Consider the following 21443-nt stretch of genomic DNA (forward strand, 5'->3'; position numbering starts at 1 on the left):
GCAGGCACTGTGGCATTGCCCTCCTGCTGATAAACCAGCCATCTTCATCTGGAAAAAGAGCACAGAACAGGCTCAACAACAACAAAAAGACAGCCGGGTCTAATATTAGGCATGGAAAGTGGACATCTGGAATGGTATTTCCTGCAACAGAGTGGCTTTATATTATTAGGATGGTAGTATCCAACTAAGTCTTCTCACTGCATCCACTAGCAGAATGGAGGATGAGGATTCTTCCTCCCTTTGCACCCCCTTGTGTGCCCTCAAAATCTGCTCCAAAGGGTTGGGGGACTCTCTAAAGCAGATTTGGTGGGGTGCAGGGGGGTGTAGAAAGGAGCAGAGGAGGAGAAAGGATCTCTCCTGCAGCTATCATGAGAAGAAGAGATGCTCCTGCCCCCATACCCATTGGCCACAAGAGAAGGGGGACGGGACACACAAGCATGTCTCCTGGCATGGCACTTGTGCGTCCTGTCCCTTTTCTCTTGTGGCAAATGGAGACAGGACACAGAAGCATTTCTCCTGCATTTCTCCATTCAGCACAGCAGGAGACATGCTTGTGTGTCCCGTCCCCCTTCTCTTGTGGAGAATGGGGATGGGGGGCAGAAACATCTCTCCTGCTCATGTCAGCTGCAGGAGAGATCCTTGCTCTACTGCCCATTTGTTCTTCATGGAGAAGGGGCAGTGGCGACAGCACAAGGATCTCTCATGCAGCTATCAAAAGCAGGAGAGATATTTCCCCCACTCCGCCCCGCTCCGCTATCCATTTGGATATGGGGTCAGAGGGATAGAAGGAGCTCTCTTGCCATCTTCCTGACCCCATATCAAAATGGATTGCGGGGAAGGGGGGCAATTGACATGTAACGTCTTGACATGTAACGTCAAACGGCTTGACATGTAACGTCAAACCACAGGAGACATCCTTCCGCCGATCACAGCGGCCTGCCTCACCCAGGGACATGTACCTGGGAACATGTGGGATGCCACATATCACAGTGCCCCACCCAGGGACAGCATGTGCATGTCACAGGAAGTGCATGCACATGCCGGGAAGGTCCATATGTGCATCCTGGGACGGCTGACACATGCCTACAGAGCCCCACTGGGCAAGAGTGGCAAGGGTTTCTGCCACTCTTGCCTCTTGACTTTGTAGGCCCATGAAATAATCAATGGAGCCCACCACAGGACACAATAATCAACGGTTGTGCAAACTCTGCACACCATTGATTATTTTCGTTGGTTATTTCTGGGAAGCAACCTACCATTGTGTGGAAAAGGCTCGACAGATGACACAATAGTCAACTGTGGACTATTTAATCAACCGTTGACTATTATGTCGTCCAAACCCAGGCAGTTATGTTTGAAAACTCTGTGAATATCTTATATTGACTGACTTCGCTTTCTCATACTGCTAATCTGGGCTTATTGTTCAAGTGTTAAATTACACAGAATAAATTTGGGTTTATTAATAAAATGCTCCAGCACAGTAATGTGGAACATGTGGCCCTCCTGATGCTGTTGGACGGCAACTTCTATCATCCCTAGCCAGCATAGCCGATGGTGATGGATGAGGGAGTTGCAGTCAAACAACATCTGGAGGGCCACACATTCCCATCCCTGCTCTAGCATAACCCAAAAGGCAAGGCAAATCGATTAGCCATTGGATCCAATAATTTTCAAGAATTAAGGCCATGCTGTCTATTTTTATATTTATATACCACTTCTTATCAATGGCTTGGATGCTAAAACAACTAAGGAAGATCACAGAAGGACAGTAAAGGACAGTTCCTGTCCCTTCCTACAGCCCCCTGAGGGTCAGGAACCCTCCTGAATAATGTGGGATGCAGGAGACCACTGGGGGAATTGGGAACTGAGGTCTGCACAATTTGGAGCCATTCCCCCCTCCAGTCAGCAGTTCTCTGCACCCCGTCCCACATTCCACTTAAGTTCTTATTGCTCAGGAGTTGCCTCTGCAGAGTCTTTTCAAGGAGTGCAGGGGACCGCAGTGAGGGAAGGGGGAAAAGGAAACTTTCCTTCAATGAAGTTAGTTTGTCTTAGGATCCAAGCTAACAATCCTGAAGTAGTTAACTGTAAAACAATAAGGTAACTACCAAGGTCACACTATGAAATACTCAGTAAATAAATTCAACCCTGAAGTCCAAAGAAACCGCAGAAAGAGCATTTCTCCAGTTAAACAATTTCCTCTGTGTACACATTTCTGCTTGCATGTCTAAGGGATTAGGATACTTGGCTTGGTTCTTACAAAGAGCTGGGACAATTTTCACATACAGCTTTGCAGGCCACCGTAAGCATGTTCATGCAAAATTAAATCCCAGAGAGTTCAGGTAAAATATACATCCAACTGCGGCCTTAGATTGACAGTTGCTCTGACAAGCTGTCAATGTGATGAACCAACCACTGCTGTCACACACAGTATTATAGAGTAAAGCAGGTAACAGTTAAAGACAGCTGCTCTGTTTAAAGAAACAGAAAAAAGTTTAAGGGTACAGCACTGTCCACTGAGTACATAGGAAATGCTCTGGTTGGCTTTTCGTTGTTTTAATTGTCCACCCCTTGGCCATAAGGGGTCTTTGGTACTGCGTTTCTTGAGCAGCAGCCCTGCAAGTCACCTAGCTACCTCTTTTTTGAAATGGGGAGCATTTGTGGGGGTAGGGGGAAATAGCAACGTTTGTGATAAAGCAGGAGAGTCTGTTGCTTTGAAGAAGAAAAAGTAAAAATCTCACAGTACATACCCAAGCCTATGGGTGCATCTCAAGTAGCTCTTTGGATTCTGATCTTTATGCCTTAACTCTGCATTTAAACCAGCCTTCTCCAATCTAGTCTCCTCCAGATTAGACTAAGTAACTCAGGCCTTAGCTAGACCTAAGGTTTATCCCGGGATCGTCCCGGGGTCATCCCTGCCTGCTCCTGGGATCCCCTGTGTGTCATTTACATGAACAGGGATGACCCCGGGACGATCCCAGGATAAACCTTAAGTCTAGCTAAGGCCTGAGTCACTCTTTATTAGGGTGGCCACTTATGAATCATTAATAAAGAGAAAATGCATCACCCAAAAAGAGGACAAAGGAAATTTGCATAACATTTGCATATGGTAATTTATATGGATAGATGCAAATTTAGAAATTACTGTTCTAATCTTAACAGAAATACATTACATCTCCCCGTAGTGCGGATGAGATGACCTGCTTGCCTGCCTGTTCAGTGTGCTGCCCATGTACTGTGGTCCTTTATCTTAAAACCAGAACTGAACAGGACAGCCATTCAAACAGAGGAAGGTCCTCTGGCAGCAGTTCAAATAGAAGACCCCACATTGTACTTTGTATAATGTGTTTTAATGGTTTTTAATTTTTGTGAACCACCCTGAGAGCTTTCGATATGGGGCGGTATAGAAATGTAATAAATGAAATGAAATAAAAGAGGACACCTGGCCACCAACCACCATAAGTCACAAAACTTAAAATAATTACCACAAAACAAATGTTCATAATAACAATAAAACATCTATTTTATCTGTCATACTGCTGAGAAAGTATAAAATTGTAAGTATAAAAGTTGCAAAGGGTCAGCTTGATATGAGACACTATGCTGGCTGGGAATTGTACTCCAATGTATCTCGAGAGTACTAGGTTGGGGGTGGCTGTTAAACAAACCAATGATTGCCACCAAATGTACTTTATAGTGTCTCCATCAAGACACTCTTGAGATGAGCTGTTATTAGGCCTCACTTTTTCAGACTGCATGTTATTTTTCTTTGAGGCAAACCAGATCCATGGATACTAAATAGATTTTTAAAAAAACAAACGAGAAGCGTTTAAGCTGTTTCTCACGTCAATAAGGCGAAATGGAAAACTTGCTAGTTTTATCTCTTCAAATCCTTTCTATATCCTCCCTTTCTCTGTAGATAAGGGCTTCAACCTATTCAAATAAACCACTGTTTTGCTTTTTTCTCCTGGAAGGTTAAAGTTTACTTTCTGGACAACAAAAGCAAACAAATCATTCAAGCCCTTGGTATTTGTTCTTTTTTATCTCAAGGCTTTAGCTGCTGCATTACATGAAAAGATTTTGTGGCTAGCTTTCAAATGACATATAGCAAATGAAATGCATTTTAATTCGAGGTGGAAATTTTAATTGGTTAGTCTGTGCAATTTGTCAACAGAAGGTTTAGTCTCAGGTTAAAAGTTTGCTTCTGGCCTGATTAATTGGTGAGGCCAACAGCAAGGGAAAACTCAGGGTTGTGGAAATCTTGGGAGATTTATTGCTGAGAAGGCCACAGAAATGCCTCACGACCAGCAGCACTATTGCAAACTTGATTGGAAGTGATGGATTGAATTCTACTCAAATCCTGTTGAAATAAATGGGACACATTAGCTACAACTGCTTTAAGAGCACATCCTATGCATATTTAAAGAGAAAAAGTCCTACATTCCCTAGCCAGCATAGCTGGCTGAAAAAAGCTGGGAGTTATAGGACTTTTTACTGTCTAAACATGCATAGGATTGCACCCTAAGCCTCATTTATTTCAATCGGACTTAAATGCAACTACTTTTAGCTGGATCGGGACTGCAGATGCTATTACAATTGTTTAGTGCTCCTATATCAAAAGCCTGCTTCTGGAACTGAGCAAATAGCCCCTTTTCTCCATAGGTACTAAACAGGTACTTTTTCTTTATAACTCGTATAAAGAAAAAGAGCATCTCAAAAATGATTCTGGTGCCAGTTGCAACACAAGTCGTATTTCTTTGGCCTGAGAACCTGAAGATGCTATCGCCAAAATAAAGCCAGAACCCAAAGTGCCATAGGGATGATGAGATACATGCAGTAGAAGACATAAGCATGTAATGAATATTTAAGGAAGTAATTATGATGATTTCAGATGGGCAATAGGCCTTTTCTTTGCAGTGGAATCCACCAGCTTCATATCACCCATGCTGGAAAATTGGAGCCAAAGCAGGGCACTACTGGAAGAAGACACCTACCTCTATCCATGATTCACAGTATTTATTCCTCCCCCTCTCCCTGGTGTTGATACTCACTTAGAGATCAATTTTTTGGGTCTCTGCTTTGCCCGCTTCCTCTTGCTGCGTCCCTTGGGTCTCCTCCCCCTTTTGGAGGGAAGAGGGGGAAAAAAGAAGAGTGGGTGGGAGATGAGACACCGCAAAGAGTCCCAACATCCAGAATCCTTAGTCATTCCACTTACCTCCCAGACTTCACAGCACTTTGTCGAGGCCTAGGGAGAAGAGAATTTCACAGTCACATTTGGGACACTCATGGATATTAAAGGACCTGAAACTGTGGAACTAGCAAAGAGGCAAAGGTCAGAGCCTCTAAAGGTGACCAGTTGGGGGTGTGAAGCTCCTTGTGCTGTCCTTCTTAAACAGGCCCACTGTCGCTGCCTCTACCCTCACGCCACCACCACCACTCAATTCAGAAAGCTCCAGAGACGGCTGTGAGTGCAACACGAAAAGCGCCATCAGCAGTGCATCAAGAACGTTGAGGTCACAGGAGATCCATGGGACAAGCAATGAAAGGTAGGGTGATCTACAGGGGGCAAGATAGCTCTGTTTCAGACATGAACCTTCCTGAAGCCCAAAGGCCCTGGCAAATGCCCTGCAATGCTGGGCCTGCAAAGAATACACTGGCATTGGATCCCATTTTATAAGCAACTCAGTGTCTTGTTCTTGCTCACACTACTCAAACTCATGCCACCTTCTTCTGCTGCATAGTTGCCAAGGTTCCCCACATCCCTTATCATGTTCTATCGTTGAATCCAGATCCCTATTTACTCTTACTCAAGGCCAGGCTTCCCTAAATGAGTGCCCTCTAGAGTGTTGGACTGTAATTCCCATCATTCCCAGCCAGTATGGCCCATGCACTGATTAGAACAATTGCCTCCTTGATCTGGGCCCGCAAACCCAAAAGAAATTACATTAACAGTCTTATGACAACATGGCCTGGGTCTCATGGTTATTTAAACGATGGTTTGTTGCACTACCCAGGGTTTGAGATGTAACAACAACCCATTTATTTAAAACTGATGGGTTGTTGTGCAAGAGTGGGGACAAGTGGCCATGCTGCTTGCAGCGCACCTGCCTCTTCTACTTTTATTCGACAACCGAGAGTGTGATAAAATGCTTGTCTGAAGACGTTCCTAGCTGCTGTCTCATTAAACATGAGGCATGCAGACCACCTGCAAACCTGTATATATGCTGCAATTCTGCTGGAGCCCATAAACATACAGAATGTGTCACTGGGTGCAGAATTTGGCTTCCTGAGAATCTTAGTTTAATGTTTTTGTTTTTAAAGCAAGTTTCTAGCATTTGTGATTGTGACGGTATGCTTGAAAGTATATGAATGATTTCTGTTTAAATCTCTGAGGTTGGGGATGGGCCTTCAGTGGCCTGGACATCTCTTTGTTGCTTCCCATGACCAGCAAAACCAGGATAAATGGTGCAAATGCAGAATTATGAAAAACAAGAGAAACTATGCACATTTGCATAATCTGTGCCATCACAGAAGCCATCTTTTTCTGACAAAAAAGTTAAATTGCTTGGGTACACATTTTCTATTATTTATTATTAATTTATTTTTATCACAGAGAACATATACAATGTGAGGGATCTCTTTAAGAGCATAGGGTTACTATGAAACTGACAGCTTAGGACAGCCACCTCTCTGGGTTCTAAATTCTCATTCGTTAAGGAGTGGCAGACTGGGGAAATCTAATTACTCGGGCAGCCTTAGCTGTAGTGGAGCCAACAAATCCTAATTATTTCTGACAGGTTGTACACAAGCCTCACAGAAAAACAGTGGAGGCTGATGGCTCCAGTGTCAGTGAGGCAGTGAATTTGCTCCAGATTTTGTGAACCACCCAGAGAGCTTTAGCTATTGGGCGGTATAGAAATGTAATAAATAAATAAATAAATAAATAAATAGTCAGAATCAGTCAGAACTCTAAAGGAGCTCCACACTGGAGAATAGTGTGCTTTGTGCTCCTGAAAGCAGAGCAAACGGTGGAACAATTGCTTCCTGCTGAGAGAGGCCGTGAGTCAACTTTCTGACCCCTTGGAAAGTTTACATTACTTTTGCTAATTTGGGTATGTAAGACTAAAAGGATTGAGAAACCCAATGAAAAAGTCCTTTTCAATCCAGGGGTGGTGGGGATCAGCGAAGATTGCTACGATGGCAATTAAAACATCTTCCCCAGCTAGACATTAATAGGATTTCTGAACCACCAGTGCTTGAATTGTAGGGCTTCTTTAGATTAGGGAGAAATTGTGTTGCCTTACAGGGGCTTTGCTTCCTGCTTGTCATGCACAATTGTAATGGGCTGCATTACACAGGTGGAGAGGGGCGACCACATGAATTGTAACTGAGAACTTCCCAACCTCATAGCATTGAATGGAACAGTGCCCTCTAGTGGGTGCTTAGCAGCACAACTTCAGATGCACACAGTAAAAAATCCCATGGTATTTCAGAAGAATCAGGATATCCAGGTGTTTTTTTTAGAACGGGACTACCGGGGGAAGGCCCAGGAGATGTGCAGGAAGTTGACATCATCATCAAAAGTACCCGCAAACTTCTGTGAGTGGCCAGTCATAAATATGCCTTACTTTGTTCGTGTGAAGTACTCCATAGAGCGCTAAGCCCCCCTCACCTTTTGTGCTGGCTCCCTCAGCTAATTTTTTGGAAGCTAAAATTAGGGGGAGTCAAGGGGAGGGGCTTGTCACAGTTTCATGAAGGAACCCCCCTCCCCAAATTTGAACACTGTCATGCACTGGATACTCAGGTTTGCCCAGGGCTGGCCCAAGGTATTTTGCTGCTTGAGGTAAAGGACACAATGGCATCTACTCCCTACTCCATGTACATAAGCTGACTGGACTGACAGGTGAATCTTCCTTCAACCCTAGCAATGGGATCCTCCACTGTATCTGAGACAACAGGCTAGTTTAGCGAGCCCAAAACAGGCTGTGCAGCATACACAGCTCAGTCCTCTTAACAGAGAGGAACAGACAGGGGACTCAAGATGAACCATGGTGGCAGGGCTACCACTGCTGACCCTCAGCCATTTTGACTGAGGCAGTCTTCTCACTCTGCCTCGTGGTAGGGTCTGCCCTGCATTTGCCAAACGCCACAACGGAATTGCATACCTGCACAAACATTTCCTGTGCTCAACGAAGGACAGCTCTACGTAGGGCGCCTGCTTCTCTGAATGGATCTTCATGACCTGAAAGGGTGAAACCGAAGTAAGTCTCTGCCGCCCTCTGTTCCTGCCACACAGCTGGCCCAAGACATTCTGGGGTCAGAGAAGGAAAATCCAGGAGGCAACTCCCTCTCCTCCCTCCCTCCCCCTCCACTAAATGTTCCGAGGGAATAGAGCATTTCCCATTCATTTCAATGGCATTTGTGCAAGAGAATTTCCTGGCCCTATGAGGCAGATCTGCTGCATGAGGGTCAACGTTGACAATACGTTAAACACATGTATGGGTTAATAATGTGTCTCTTTTTTAAAACTTTAAAAATAACAGCCCAGAGGGGACGACAACAAGCAGGATGAGGTCCACAGAGTGTTGTTTCCAATAGAAATCTCTCTGTGAATTTCCCCTCAGAAGGGAAGCTGCCACTGGCACCCATGGCAGCTTCTCTCTGAGGCAATTAACAGATTCAGGGACTTGGTTTCTGCTAGAACTATACAGCATGAGAAGAAAGGTTTACCTGACCTCCACACATGCTCTGGTCCCAATCCAGATCAGCATACATACACATATCATTTTTTATTTTTAAAGTAAAAACAAGACACATTAACTGCATACACATATTTAGGGCCCAATCCTGTGCATGTTAAGACAGAAAAAAATCCTACATTTTAAGTCTTTTTTGTCTAATTAGACATAGTATTATGCTCTTAATAGTTTAATTTGGCCCTGATGCAAGTGTCTCATTTCTCCTCATGACAAGACTGCCTCTGTACCTGCCAGAATTGTAATGTTTTTAAAATATAGGGAAATAATCTCCAGCTCCTGTTTAAGCTAAACATTAGGAATTACTCTGGGGGTCTATTTAACCTTTGTGAGCCTCAGCTTCTCAGATGTGCGTATCGTCATCCAGACAACTATTACTTGGAGAGAGAGTAGGGAGGGACCCAAATCTTCAATCTGGGACTTCATGACAACCAGGACCACGTAGCACAATCTCCTACCTGCATGGTGACGTTGGCCGTCTCTGTCGGGACACACTGGAGCTTCTCATCGGAGCAGCACCCGCTGCAGCGGCGCAGGGAGACGCAGGAAGGACTGAATACGTGCTCTACTTCACTAGGGTACTCTGACATAATACTGACCAGTTTTTCCAAGGGCTGGCAGTAGCTGCGATTCCAAACGTCCTCAAAGGATAGAACTAAAAAGATACAAAATGGTTTAAAACACACAAAACACAGGAAGGGATCTTGCTCTGCTCATCAGATAACTGATGAACAGCAACCTTGTGCTAAGTCCCCACCATTGCAGTATTTTCTACATGGCCGCACTGGCTGGGAATTATGGGAGTTGCAATCCAACACATCTGGATGACACCAAGTTGGAAATAGCTGGCCTACTCCTAAGTGGCTGTGGTTCTCTGTGGTTTCATGCAGAGGTTTCTCTTGTCACATGCCACCTAATCCCTTTAACCAGAGATGCCAGGGGCATAAACTGCGACCGTCTGCATGCAAAGCTGGTGGTCTGTACCTGAGCTATGGACCCTCCCCAGTCCTCAACCTTTGGGTTATTTGCACAATGCTCTGAACAACTAAACTAGCTGCATCTTTCTTGCAGATGATTTAGGAAGCCAAACTGGATGTGCCATTGAATGAGCAAATCCCCCATTGAAGATTTCCTCTCTATGCAAATAGGATTTCCTGCCTATGCAAATACCAGCTTTATAGGAGGATTTTCCTTAGGATTGCAGTGGCAGCAGGAAGAATTACATTAGATCCCATCCCACCCCTCATCTGCTGCGATCCCAATACTTCTCTCTCTCTCTCCCCCACAACACACATACCAATGACTCCTATTTGCATTTTTAGAAAAACTGCACATTAAATACAAAGACATATTTCACATCATCAAATGCTTAGAAAACTTGCTAACAGCCTTTGCTTGAACCAACTAACAAGTCTCTGATGTGCCAAAAGAAAGAGAAAGATGTGGGGCGTCCAATTTTGTCCCTTTCTCACGTGTCCCCTTGCAGCCACTTTCACAAATGTAAGAGAGAAACAAGCTTCATACTCACCTGCCCCTTCAGTGGTGTTGTTTGGACGAACCTTGTTCTGTCTCTAGGGAGAAGGGTATGGGGGAAGAGAGGGAAGGGAGAAATGGTGATTTCCCCAAGGCATTCTGGGAAGAGAAAAGTAGCCAAACATACTACAAGGGAAACTTGAATTCAATGTAAAGACAGAAATCTGTGCCTTTTCAGTAATTTTGATAAGACACAGAAGATAAGCTATATTTCCTGTGGATCCATAGCCTTCCCGCATTCCACCAACACGCCCATAGAATCCCTCCCCCTCCCCATTTTGTTGGTCATGCCAACATGCCTATGGAATACCCCTGTTTTGCCCCTGTTAACATCAGAGAGGTCAGGTCCAAGGCAGTTTCTGGGGCACCTGGAGGGGGTTTGCGAAGTCGGATCTCCCACTCCAAAAAAGGACCTTTCTCTCCACCCTTACAGGGGGAGATCTGAAGATGCTCTCTCAGGGACCATAGGATCTGGGATGCTCTCTCAGGGACCATAGGATTGCAGCCTTAGTTAATTGCAGCCTTTTTGTTGTTCTGTTATTTATTATGATTTATGATTTATTTTTTAATTTATTATTGCATTTATATCCAACCTTTTTTCCTCCAAGGAACCCAAGGCGGTGTACATAATCTTCCTCCTCCTCTCCATTTTATCCTCACAACAACAACCCTGTGAGGTGGGTTGGGCTGAGAGTGTGTGACTGGCCCAAAGTCACCCAGTGGGTTTCCATGGCTGAGTGGGGACTAGAACCCAGATCTCCTGACTTCCAGTCCAACACTTTAGCCACTGTACCACACTTATGGATGTATTGACATGATGCATTAGAGAGTAGCAAGATTATGAGTCCTGAGGAGCTTAAAAATCCAGTATTTGACACAGTGGAGGCAACAAAGAACATAACAAGAGCGGTGCTGGATCAGACCAAGGGTCCAGAATTCTGTTGACACAGTGGCTGATGAGTTGCTGACAGAAAACCCACATGAGTGCAAAATCACCCACCCACCCATGTGCCTCAGCAACTGGTGTACATAGGCATATTGTCTCTGATACTGAACACAAGAGCCATACTGGATCAGACCAAGGGTCCATCTAGTCCAGCACTCTGATCATACAGTGGCCAACCAGCTGCCTGTGGGAAACACACCCACAAGCAGGACATGAGTGAAACAGCACCCTCCCACCCATGTTCCCCAGCAACTAGTGCATACAGGCTTACTGCCTCTGATACTGGAAGTTGCACTTAACCATCAGAATTAGCATCCTTTGATAGCCTTCTCCAGGATTTTAGCCAACCCCCTTTTAAAGCCATTCAAATTGGTGGCCATCACTACATCTTGTGGTAGTGAATTCTATAGTTTAATTATGCACTGTGTGAAGGAGTACTTCCTTTTATCCATCCTGAATCTCCCACCAATCAGTTTCATGGAATGACCCCAGGTTCTAGTATTATGAGAGAGGGAGAAAAATGTCTCCCTATTCACTTCTCCACACCATGCATAAGGAGAGGAGGAAGACATAGGAGAGGATAAACTAGGGAGGAATATGAGTTTAGTTCAGTTACATGTTCTTAGGTGTAGTCTCAGTATAGGTGGAATAAGCAACTTAGTGCTCTCAGATGCTTTGTACTACCTTAATCCCTGACCATTGGCCATGCTGATGGGAGTCATAGTCCAAAACATCTGGAGAGGACCGAGTTTTCTATCCCTGCAAAATAGGACGTGGCCTAAAGAATTACGCCAAAAGCTTAAAAATACATATTTAATAAGAAGCTCCAGGGTAGGGTTTACTAGAGGCCAGAACATTTATTGAGCAAAGTTCTTAATTTATATTCTATCTTTCCACCTGATCAAGACTACCAAGGCTGATTCGCAATAAAAAATGCAATATAAATGCAACACTAAAACCAGCTCCAAGTTTAAAATAACATATTTTAGTATCAGGCCCAGATATGGAAGACTTGCATTTTAATTGTTCTTTGGGTTTTCTTTTTATGTAAAACTACCGAAGGAATTTCTATACCGGAGTGGTATAGAAATGTTAATAACGCTGCCAATAATATGTCTGTAAGCAGGCACAATGTGCTTTTGCTTCACTTATGAGTAAATACACTCAGCTTGCATGTATATGGAACTAAGGATAAGAGTTTCCAAGTAAGAGGACATGACTCCCTGAAAAGCTTTAGCTTCAGTACCTCTAATTACTTTCCCTAAAATCCTGCTAATAATAATCTAGTAGTGCTGCCATATCCCCTTGCAAACCTCTTGAAATGCCAAGTTAGGGACACTAGATGTCAGTCTAGTGCACAGCTTCCTGGATCCAGAAAATCTAAAGTTTTTACAAGGAAGGGTGAGGCAAATAAAGATTGTTAGCGATAAGAAAGAAGACATGGAAAGATGCAAAAGGGCAATAGAAGATTGAATGTGTGTGCCCTAAATGGCAGAGGCCTCCATTCCTAATGCGATCAGCAACAAATCAGCTTCTTCTTAAAATATTTTTTGCCCTGATGGTCCTAGAATAAGACATTACACTGATAAAATGAAAATAAATAAATAAAACAAAATGAAAATAAATAAATAAATGAAGTTTTGGACGAGTTTCTTCTTGTGAATTTGACTGTAAGCTCTGGAGCCTCACAAGACCTTTTTCAGGCAGCATATGAATTTGATTATAACCACTTTCTAAACAGAGAAATGAAGTATTGATGAGTGTCTCAGAATTAAAATTCATAACCATGCTTGATTGGATGAGAAATCAGTTGGATAAGCAAAAAGGTGTGTGCAACTAACATGAAGTGAAATAATGTGATGGGCAATGTGCATTTGATCAGTAACTTTCAGCTAACGACAAAGGTGGTATGGGGGGGATTTTTACTCCCCAGCACTACCACCACCCATGGGGAAAACTGGTTCTTCATTGGTCAATCCCACCTAGGTTTTCTTATTTTTAGGAAATGCTTATGTTTCAGAGCCTAAGGAACTCTCTGCCACTATAATTCCACATTCCACAAAGTGAACCTTTTCTGCTGCCACCAATTCTCTGAGAATACTTTAAAACCTCCTAGTAGTCTGGTATAACAGACATAGGCATGAGATGGACAGAGACAAGATGAACTATTAAACAAGTTAATTTATTAAAGAGATATTTTACACATAAGGGAATACTAATATTTACTCTGGGGTTTTCAAAAGATGCTTAGTGACAATAATTAAGGGCACAAAAGACACCATTGCTGCTACAAGCCTCTTAATGGTTTCTTTTATCCCAGGCAAAATTCCCTAAACCTCTACACCAGCCAAATAAACTCACAACCAGCCAGCTGCCTTGATGACGCAGGGTTGCTGCTGCTTTTGGGAAAACCCCGTGCTTTCGCTGATGTGGTGTGGTGGCGGGTAATCCCAACACAGGAGGATGCGTGGGCTTTCTGGTTAAGAGGGCAGGGCTCATGCAGCTTTAACTGTTGTGATAAAAAGGGAATTTCACCAGGTGCTGCGTGCGTACAAATGACAACTGCTGAAATTATTATTATTATTAATTAATTAATTTATATAGCACCAACAATGTACTTGGTGCTGTACAAAATATACAAATAAAACAGCAAAATTCCCTTTTCTGTACTACTGCTAAAGATACAGGAGCCCTGTCCTCCTTTTCATATTGTTGTTGTTTATTCGTTCAGTCGCTTTCGACTCTTCGTGACTTCATGGACCAGCCCATGCCAGAGCTTTCTGTCGGCTGTCATATGGTCACCCTATTATAGCCTCACAAACACCACACAAAGTAAACATTACAGAACAACAACAGTTATATACATGGCAATTATTTACAGTTGGGTAGCACTGATCCACCATGACCCCATATATACAGTGGTTCCTTGGTATACCGTGAAATGCCAGCATCTTACATTGCTTTATCCACTTGAAGGATCAATCCCCAGATTAATTTCTTTCTTATGTGCAGCAGCAGCAGCAGCCAGCATGGGTTTGCTATCTACTGTAGGGTGACCATATGAAAAGGAGGACAGGGCTCCTGTATCTTTAACAGTATTATTATTATTATTATTAATTATTATTATTATTATTATTATTATTATTTATATAGCACCATTAATGTACATGGTGCTGTAAAGAGTAAAACACCATTTCCTCTTCATCACACCAGTTAAAGCTGCAGGTGCCCTGCCCTCTTTTAAATCTGGTCACTCTAGTATGAATTTCACCAGGTTCTCCATATATACAAATGACACCTGCTGAAATTCCCTTTTCTAGGCAACTGTTAAAGATACAGGAGCCCTGTCCTCCTTTTCATATGGTCACCCTACTCTACTGTAACTGCATTTTCAGTTCTTCTGCACTCAACTGGATCCCATTGGGTGACTGTCTTGAGCTACTAATTGTGTGATCCCATTTTGCTAGATCAACACAGTAGAATATTCTTTAAAGCAAGCTTTTGATCATAGAGGTAACCTGAGACAAAGAAGAAATATTCAGCGAAGATGTTCAAAGCTCCAGAAAGTAAGAAAAGGTGTAAGTGCAAATGAGAGCCAGGTTAAAGGATGGTAGGGGACATGTTTGCATGCAAAAGGTCCCAATCCCTAGCATCCCCACTTAAATGTATCAAGTATCAGGTGAGGGGAAAGACCTCTGCCATTCAGAGTAGACAGTATAGGGCTACATGGACAAATAGTCTGTTCTAGTATAAGGCAGCTTCGTATATACCTTTCTTTAGCTAACGTGGGAGGCCACACATACTTGGACCATGGTACCGATAATATGATGCAGGTATTAGTACTGAACATTATTCTACACTTGGATATATATCTGCTCCTCCATCATGTAATAGGGAAGAGCTACTACATTCAGAACTGTAAAGAAGTCTTTAAAAAAATGCAAATTGTAGAACAAAACAGAGAGAGAATAACTGCTCAAAGATATGTTTAAATGTAGTAAATGGTATATAAATCTATTAAATAAATAAATAAAATAAATCTTACTTCTGATTTAAGACATTTTAACAGATTAATCATAGGAGTTTTATTTGATTAACCTATCAATTATATGAGTTGATTGATTTGGGCTGCGATTCTATACCCTTGTCATCTGGCCTCTGACAAACTGTAGGATGAGGCTGCACAAGTGGGGAGCAGTTATGCCCTCAGAGGAGCCCCCAGGAACTTCTGGTATACTGGTGGAAAGCTCTGTTGACATGATGTAACACTGGCAGTATAGAGGGGGAGTGGAAACACGTGTTCCAGGGCATATCAGGGGTGAGGCCTTGGATCAGCAGAAGCCAAAGCCCCTTTCTATCCCTAACACGCCCCCATGGGACTAAAAGCCAACAGCCCCCTTGTTTCCCTGACATGCCTGCAAGAGAGGAAAACTATGCTACTCTTGAAGGATTTAAAAACACACACAATGGAAGCGGGAGAGATGAAACTCGCCCCCTCATCTCCCACTTTGGCCAGAGGAAGTGGTGATCCTCCACTCTCTCACACGCAATAGCATTGCTCCGTAAATCTGCATATGGGCAAAACTAGTTCTGAAATAAAAAAATGCATACTTTAGTTTTAAATAATACACACAACTTGGAGTAGGTATCATTTTAGAAGAGATATTCCCTCTTAACTGAGGAAAAGGAAGGGGGAATACCTGTTTTAGAAGTATTTTTAAATAATTTGGTGCCCAATTAATTGGGGGCTTCTTTATGTGATTAAAATCTTTTTTCCATAGATTCAGCTCAATTTATTTTATTTTCCCTATGCCAGTGAACATCTTCAAGGTTTGACACTTGCCTATTTTAAATAATTAACCAAAGCAAATGCATATTTTTTTAAAGTTATTCAGTGTGACCAACAGAGAGGTGTCCTCTAAGCTGCTAGTCTTCAAATGGTGGGTCAAAAGGACCCACTACTGGGTGGGTTGCAAGGACAGAACTACCATCATAGAAATACATGGTCAAATATTAAGAAGTAGGTTTCCAAAAACATATTTGGGCTAAAGGGGAGTCCTGGGTCAGAAAATTTTGAAGGTTGTAAAAACCTTAAACTTTTAGCTCTTCCTCAGCAGCACACAGGGAGGGTTTGTTCTTTCCTCCCAGCTGCAACCCCCTGAACATTAACCCCCGCCCCAGGCAGCAGTTAGCCTTAGAAAGGAAAAAAAAGGGTCTCATTCAGGCAGGAGGCAAGGCCATTGAGGGGAGGCGGTGGACTGGATCCAAAGGTGCAATGGGGACTTCCAGTCCATGGACTGGAGAGTTCCCACCCCTGCCTTAAGAGTCTAGTGCAGCCTTCCTGAACCTAATGCTCTCCAGATGTCTTGGACTACAACTCCCATTCTGGCTAGCGATGATGGAAGTTATAGTCTAATACACCCAGAGGGCAACAGGTTGGGAAAGGCTGGGTTAGTGCCTAAGGACATGTGCTAAGCCAGAAGGTAACTTCCCATGGGCCCAGCTGGACACTGTTACGAACAACCGGGAGTCCAAGTTATGTCCATGGGCAAGGATGTCACCACAATGCACAGAGGGAACTAACAGGCATGGAAAGTCGCCATGCCGATTGGTGGAGGACTGAGGCAGGCATCCCCCTGGGCTGCAGAGATTGATAAAGCTGAAATGACACCCCTGGTTTCCAAAATCCCAGCCAGACATGTCCGAAGGATGTGATGCTGAGGAAACGATAGATCCTCTTCAGGAAATCGCCTTTCAGAAGACAGGGAAGCCTCCTGCTCCTGCTCAATCCACCATAAGCATGAGGCTTCTCTTCTTGTTGGTGTGACAGGAAGTGGGTTGCTTGGCACCGGAGAAATTCAGTCGGAAGTTTGGGAGGCAGACAGGCAGGCAAATGCTTACCTGCATTCCATTCCAGTTAATAACTCCAGAAAACCCTTAAGGTGCTTTCAGCCTCGGTGCTCTTGACTTCAGTGAGTGTATCTGTGTGGTTTTTCCTAGTCCTAAAGTCTACCTGGGTGCAGCAACTTGACACAGGAGTTAAAGAGAGAAAGAAGCAAGACCCTGAGGATGGGGGTGGATACTACCCATGATATTCACATTATTGAAAATGGCTGTACAGATACTGCATAAGACATATGCAAGATTACACTTTTACACTCTCTGTTGAACTGGTTCTGTAATTCCTTCTGCCACTGCTTGAAATTTCAGAGTACTTTGAGATGATTTTTTTTAATGGTATACACCAACTTAGGTGGGAGGGTGCTGTTGCACTCACGTCCTCCTTGTGGGTTTCCCACCAACAGCTGGTTGGCCACTGGGTGAACAGAATGCTGGAGTAGATGGACCCTTGATCTGATCCAGCAGGGCTCTTCTTATGTGCTTACGGTGCTATCGCCCTGTCTCATTCACAGAATTTTACAGGGAGATTCAGATGACATGGTGTTCCATTTGTAACACTCCCATGTTTTCCCACCACTTTTCTTGCCGTGGAAAATCCTTTAAGAAGGGAAAGACAGAATAGCTGTACAAGGCCTTTCAGGGTGTAGCCCTAAGAGCTGTCCAACTGGAAGCACCTTCAGTTTCACCCATAAGGAAGGGTGGGAAAGTGCATTCTGCCTGCAAATAGGATGAGGCAATTAAAGGGTGTCAATTGATTTTGAGCAGGAAAGTTTGGACCTCTTCAGTTATATTGTGATCACATTACATAATTCACCAAGCCAATAAAGTCATTCCAGAACTGAATAATCTGCTAGGAATTGCTGCTTCCCCAGGCCTTTCACATAACCAGCATTCCCCAACCTGGTGCCCTCCAGATAGGTTGGATTACAACTCCCATCATCCCCACCCAGTATGGACAACAGACCTGCTGACTGATCATGATGGGAGTTGTAGTTCAATACAACTGGGGGGCACCAAACGGGAAGGAGTATGCTTCCTGCCCCATCTGAACCCAAGAGACATCTCTCCAATACTAAGGTTCTGCCTTGGAATATAGGAGATAGTCACAGTGCCTCTGAGCACGCGCAGAGTGCTCCCCCCCCCCACATTACTAAGTAATCCTAGCCACCTCCTACCCATCTCAGATTAGGAGTGAAACACTTCAGAAGATAAGCCCAATACTAGTTCCACCCTTAAAATTTAGCACCAAATACCATGAAAGCAAGAATTTTATTTTGTGCCTGGACTCAACAGGGTTTAAGTCCCGGAACCTCTTTTTAGCGTTCGGCTTTGGAACACCTGGCAGTAGCAGTTCTCGAGCGTGTGTGGAGTTCACCGCTCAATAACCACAAACGGCTTCCACGTATCTGGAATCGGGGCAAGGTTTCCGAGACAGAGGATGTGAGTTCCAGACTTGAGCCCCGATTCCTGGCATTTCAGCACGGCACCAGCGCCAGCTGCAGAAACCGACCGTACGTCTTTTCGCTCACTCCCGGGGCGGGTGGGAGGCAACCGCACGGCCAGCAGTGTGTGGCAAGGCAAGCAAGAATGGTATCTTTTTACGGGATGAGGATCCCATCCAGGGCTCCCCCATATCCATCCTGCCAGGCACCGAGGAGGGCTGCTCTGGCCAGATCGGACGTTTCCCTCACCTGCGCGCCCACCATCTGCAGGGCGAGAGCCAGAAGGAAGCCGCTGAGAAGTTGCATCGCGGCGGGCGACAGTTGCCTCCACCCTGGAGTTCCAGTAACAAGCAAGAAAGAGGTTATCCCTGCGCAGCCTCTCAGAGTAGCAGCCCTGGGGGAAAGCCGCGCCGCCGCGTCTCCCGGATCCCGCGCGTGGGTTTTGCGCCGAAGGAGCCTGGCGGGCGCCAGGAGGAGAAGCCGGCGTTGCGCCTCCCACTCAGACACTTCTGCGGCTGCTAAGTGAGCTGAGAGAGGGGCCGGCTCCAGGGCGCCTCCTGCCCCATCACCAGCTGATCTGGGCGAGCAACGCCGGCTGCCCCAGAGCCATGTGAAGACCTTCCAGCTCCTCCCTTCCAGACTCCCTCCCTGCCTGCAGGGCGTCCCCGGAGCCCTCGTGGAGGACGCTTCCGGTAGCCGGGCTTGTCTAGACAAGTGTGTGCAAAACGCGTTGCAGGACGGCGGGTCCTCGTGTGTCAGCGGGAAGGGCCTGGATGACCTCCGCCTGGAAGAAGGCCCTGCTCCATAGTAACCTCCGCGGTCATCGAGTGTACGCCTGCCTGCACCGTGACACGTTCCACTTCTACAGACGGTCTTCCCTACTGCCTGCGGGACTAGTATGCGGTATGTGCGCGCGTGTGCTAAACAGCCCTCAAATAACCTATGGCATAACCCAGGCACAGCCCATACCCGCCAAGTTCAGACAAGTCGCCAAGCTGCAGTGGTGGCTCCAGTATACCAAAGCTGCCTGGCAAGCACACCACTTTGGCTTAAATAAGGTCTCTTGGTCAGATTGTTTCTTTGAACAGTGACCAACTTCACTTGAACTGCCACTATCTATGCCTCAGTTTACCTTGGCGTGCCATGGGGCTTTCCCTCGGCTTTATAGAGTGTATTCTGAACTAGACATTTAATGTATAATTTTAGAAAGTCCATCATCCCACAAATTTTACTTCATTTCATTTCAATGCCACCCAGAAGTTTACAACTAAGAACATAAAATACAACATGATAAAATATAATATAAGTGTTTTAAATTATAGTATAACATCAAAATTAAAACCAAAATAAAACCTAGCTGACAAAGATTTAAAATACAGTAACAGATTTAAAACAACAGAGACTGTAAGAGTAAAATCAGCACTTAGAAATTAAAAATATAACAACCAAAGAGGGAGAAGCAGTGATCAAGATGTATGATGTGACAATATAGGGGTTGCACTGAAAGTTAATAACTAAATTATTCCAGGTGTGTAATAACCAGTAAAATTAACTGAGAAGTTAAAATGCTTTGAAAATATCAACTGAGCATCAAAGGAGCCAAAGACTGAAAGCAAAATAAGAATTAGCCAAATAAGCAAAAACCTCACAAACATTTTTATGGATGTCACCAGTATCAACATCTGTTTGATGATAATACTGATATGAGAACTGCCACAACAGAGTCAGCATTAAAAAAAGGAACTTGCAGTTGAACATTCAGCTGAGACATTTTCAAATTCACATTCTATTCTGTCATTGATGGTTCTTTAGAGATTATCCACTGGCCATCCTAAGAAGGGGATGCAGGCAAGCTTTCATGCATTCAAAGAACTTGTGAGGCAGTTGCTGGGTAGTGTAGGCTTATTCCACCCCTGCTGCCAACAGCGTGTCAGCCACATCCATCGTGCATTCAGCCCACATGAGGCGGGATCTTACGTGCATGCTGATAGACATCTGTAGAACTCCGTCATGCAAGCGTGGTGTGTGTGTATTGGGCCAGGAAACCCCCCACCCCATGTATGGAGGCGCTCTCCAAGGAACTCGAGTTCTCCAGAATAATGTGTAAACTGGGGTTGACAGTGCTGTACTGATGAAGCGATGATCTGACTCAATATCAGGCAGTTCCTATTTCCCTTTTAATGTAAGATTCAAATTCAGTGTAACTGCACCCTTACCCACTCATGCTCTGAATCCTAAAGCTTGATCTATCAATGCTACCGGTTTGGTACTCTTTCCTCCCCTGAGTAAGATACTGTGCTTTTGTTTTCTCCCAAAACACATAACTTCAAAAATAAAATTCTTTTGGTTCTTCATTGCTAATGGTTGGATGCTTGATACCAAACACAGTGTAAGGATGGAGCTCCATTGTTTTAAATCAGGGGTGGGGAACCTCAGGCCCAGGGTCCCAATCTGACCCTCCAGGGTTCCCCAGAAGGCCCCTCCTTCCCCTGCCCCTCCATTTCCTCCAACCACCAATAGTTTAATATTTTCCCAACTCGTGTGTAGTTTTTTTCCCTGTTCTAAAGAGTTGAAATGCCTTTCCTATTGAATCTCTGTGACTTTTTTTGCTATACACCATTAAAATTAAGAAATCAAACTCAAAAGTCAGCATGAACTTCAACTTTGCTGCCCTTGGACGTGTGCCTTGAAACAGAATTCATTTTGTTACTATTCGTTGTTACTAATAATCTCTATTTCAGCTGTTGCACATCAGCCAAATCAGGATTAATATTTTATTTTGCTTTGTGCTGTTCAAACGCAGAGGTGGGCGTTGTCCTGGCACAAAAGATTTTTTTTTGAAAAAAACATTGATTGTTACTTATCATG

The 21443-nt window shown here is 44.2% G+C and overlaps 2 protein-coding genes across 2 annotated transcripts in view; one reads left to right on the plus strand and one right to left on the minus strand.

Moving 5' to 3' along the window:
* Window positions 1–17973, plus strand: part of FCF1 (FCF1 rRNA-processing protein) — a 173353-nt gene extending 155380 nt beyond the window's left edge. The window contains exon 9 of the mRNA XM_063118905.1: window positions 17963–17973. The gene's annotated coding sequence lies outside the window, so the exon portion shown is untranslated. The remainder of the gene's footprint in view (window positions 1–17962) is intronic.
* PGF (placental growth factor) lies at window positions 5045–18886 on the minus strand. The gene is made up of 6 exons (XM_063118477.1): window positions 18825–18886; window positions 10282–10324; window positions 9212–9408; window positions 8163–8239; window positions 5213–5242; window positions 5045–5117 (listed from the first exon to the last, which is right to left on the minus strand). Exons 1-6 carry the CDS (start codon window positions 18879–18881, stop codon window positions 5045–5047), a joined length of 477 nt encoding a protein of 158 aa, XP_062974547.1. The 5' UTR covers window positions 18882–18886.
* Between the last annotated feature and the right edge of the window lie 2557 nt (window positions 18887–21443).

Source organism: Elgaria multicarinata, chromosome 2 (assembly GCF_023053635.1).
Source record: "Elgaria multicarinata webbii isolate HBS135686 ecotype San Diego chromosome 2, rElgMul1.1.pri, whole genome shotgun sequence".
NCBI classification, from domain to species: Eukaryota; Metazoa; Chordata; class Lepidosauria; order Squamata; family Anguidae; genus Elgaria; species Elgaria multicarinata.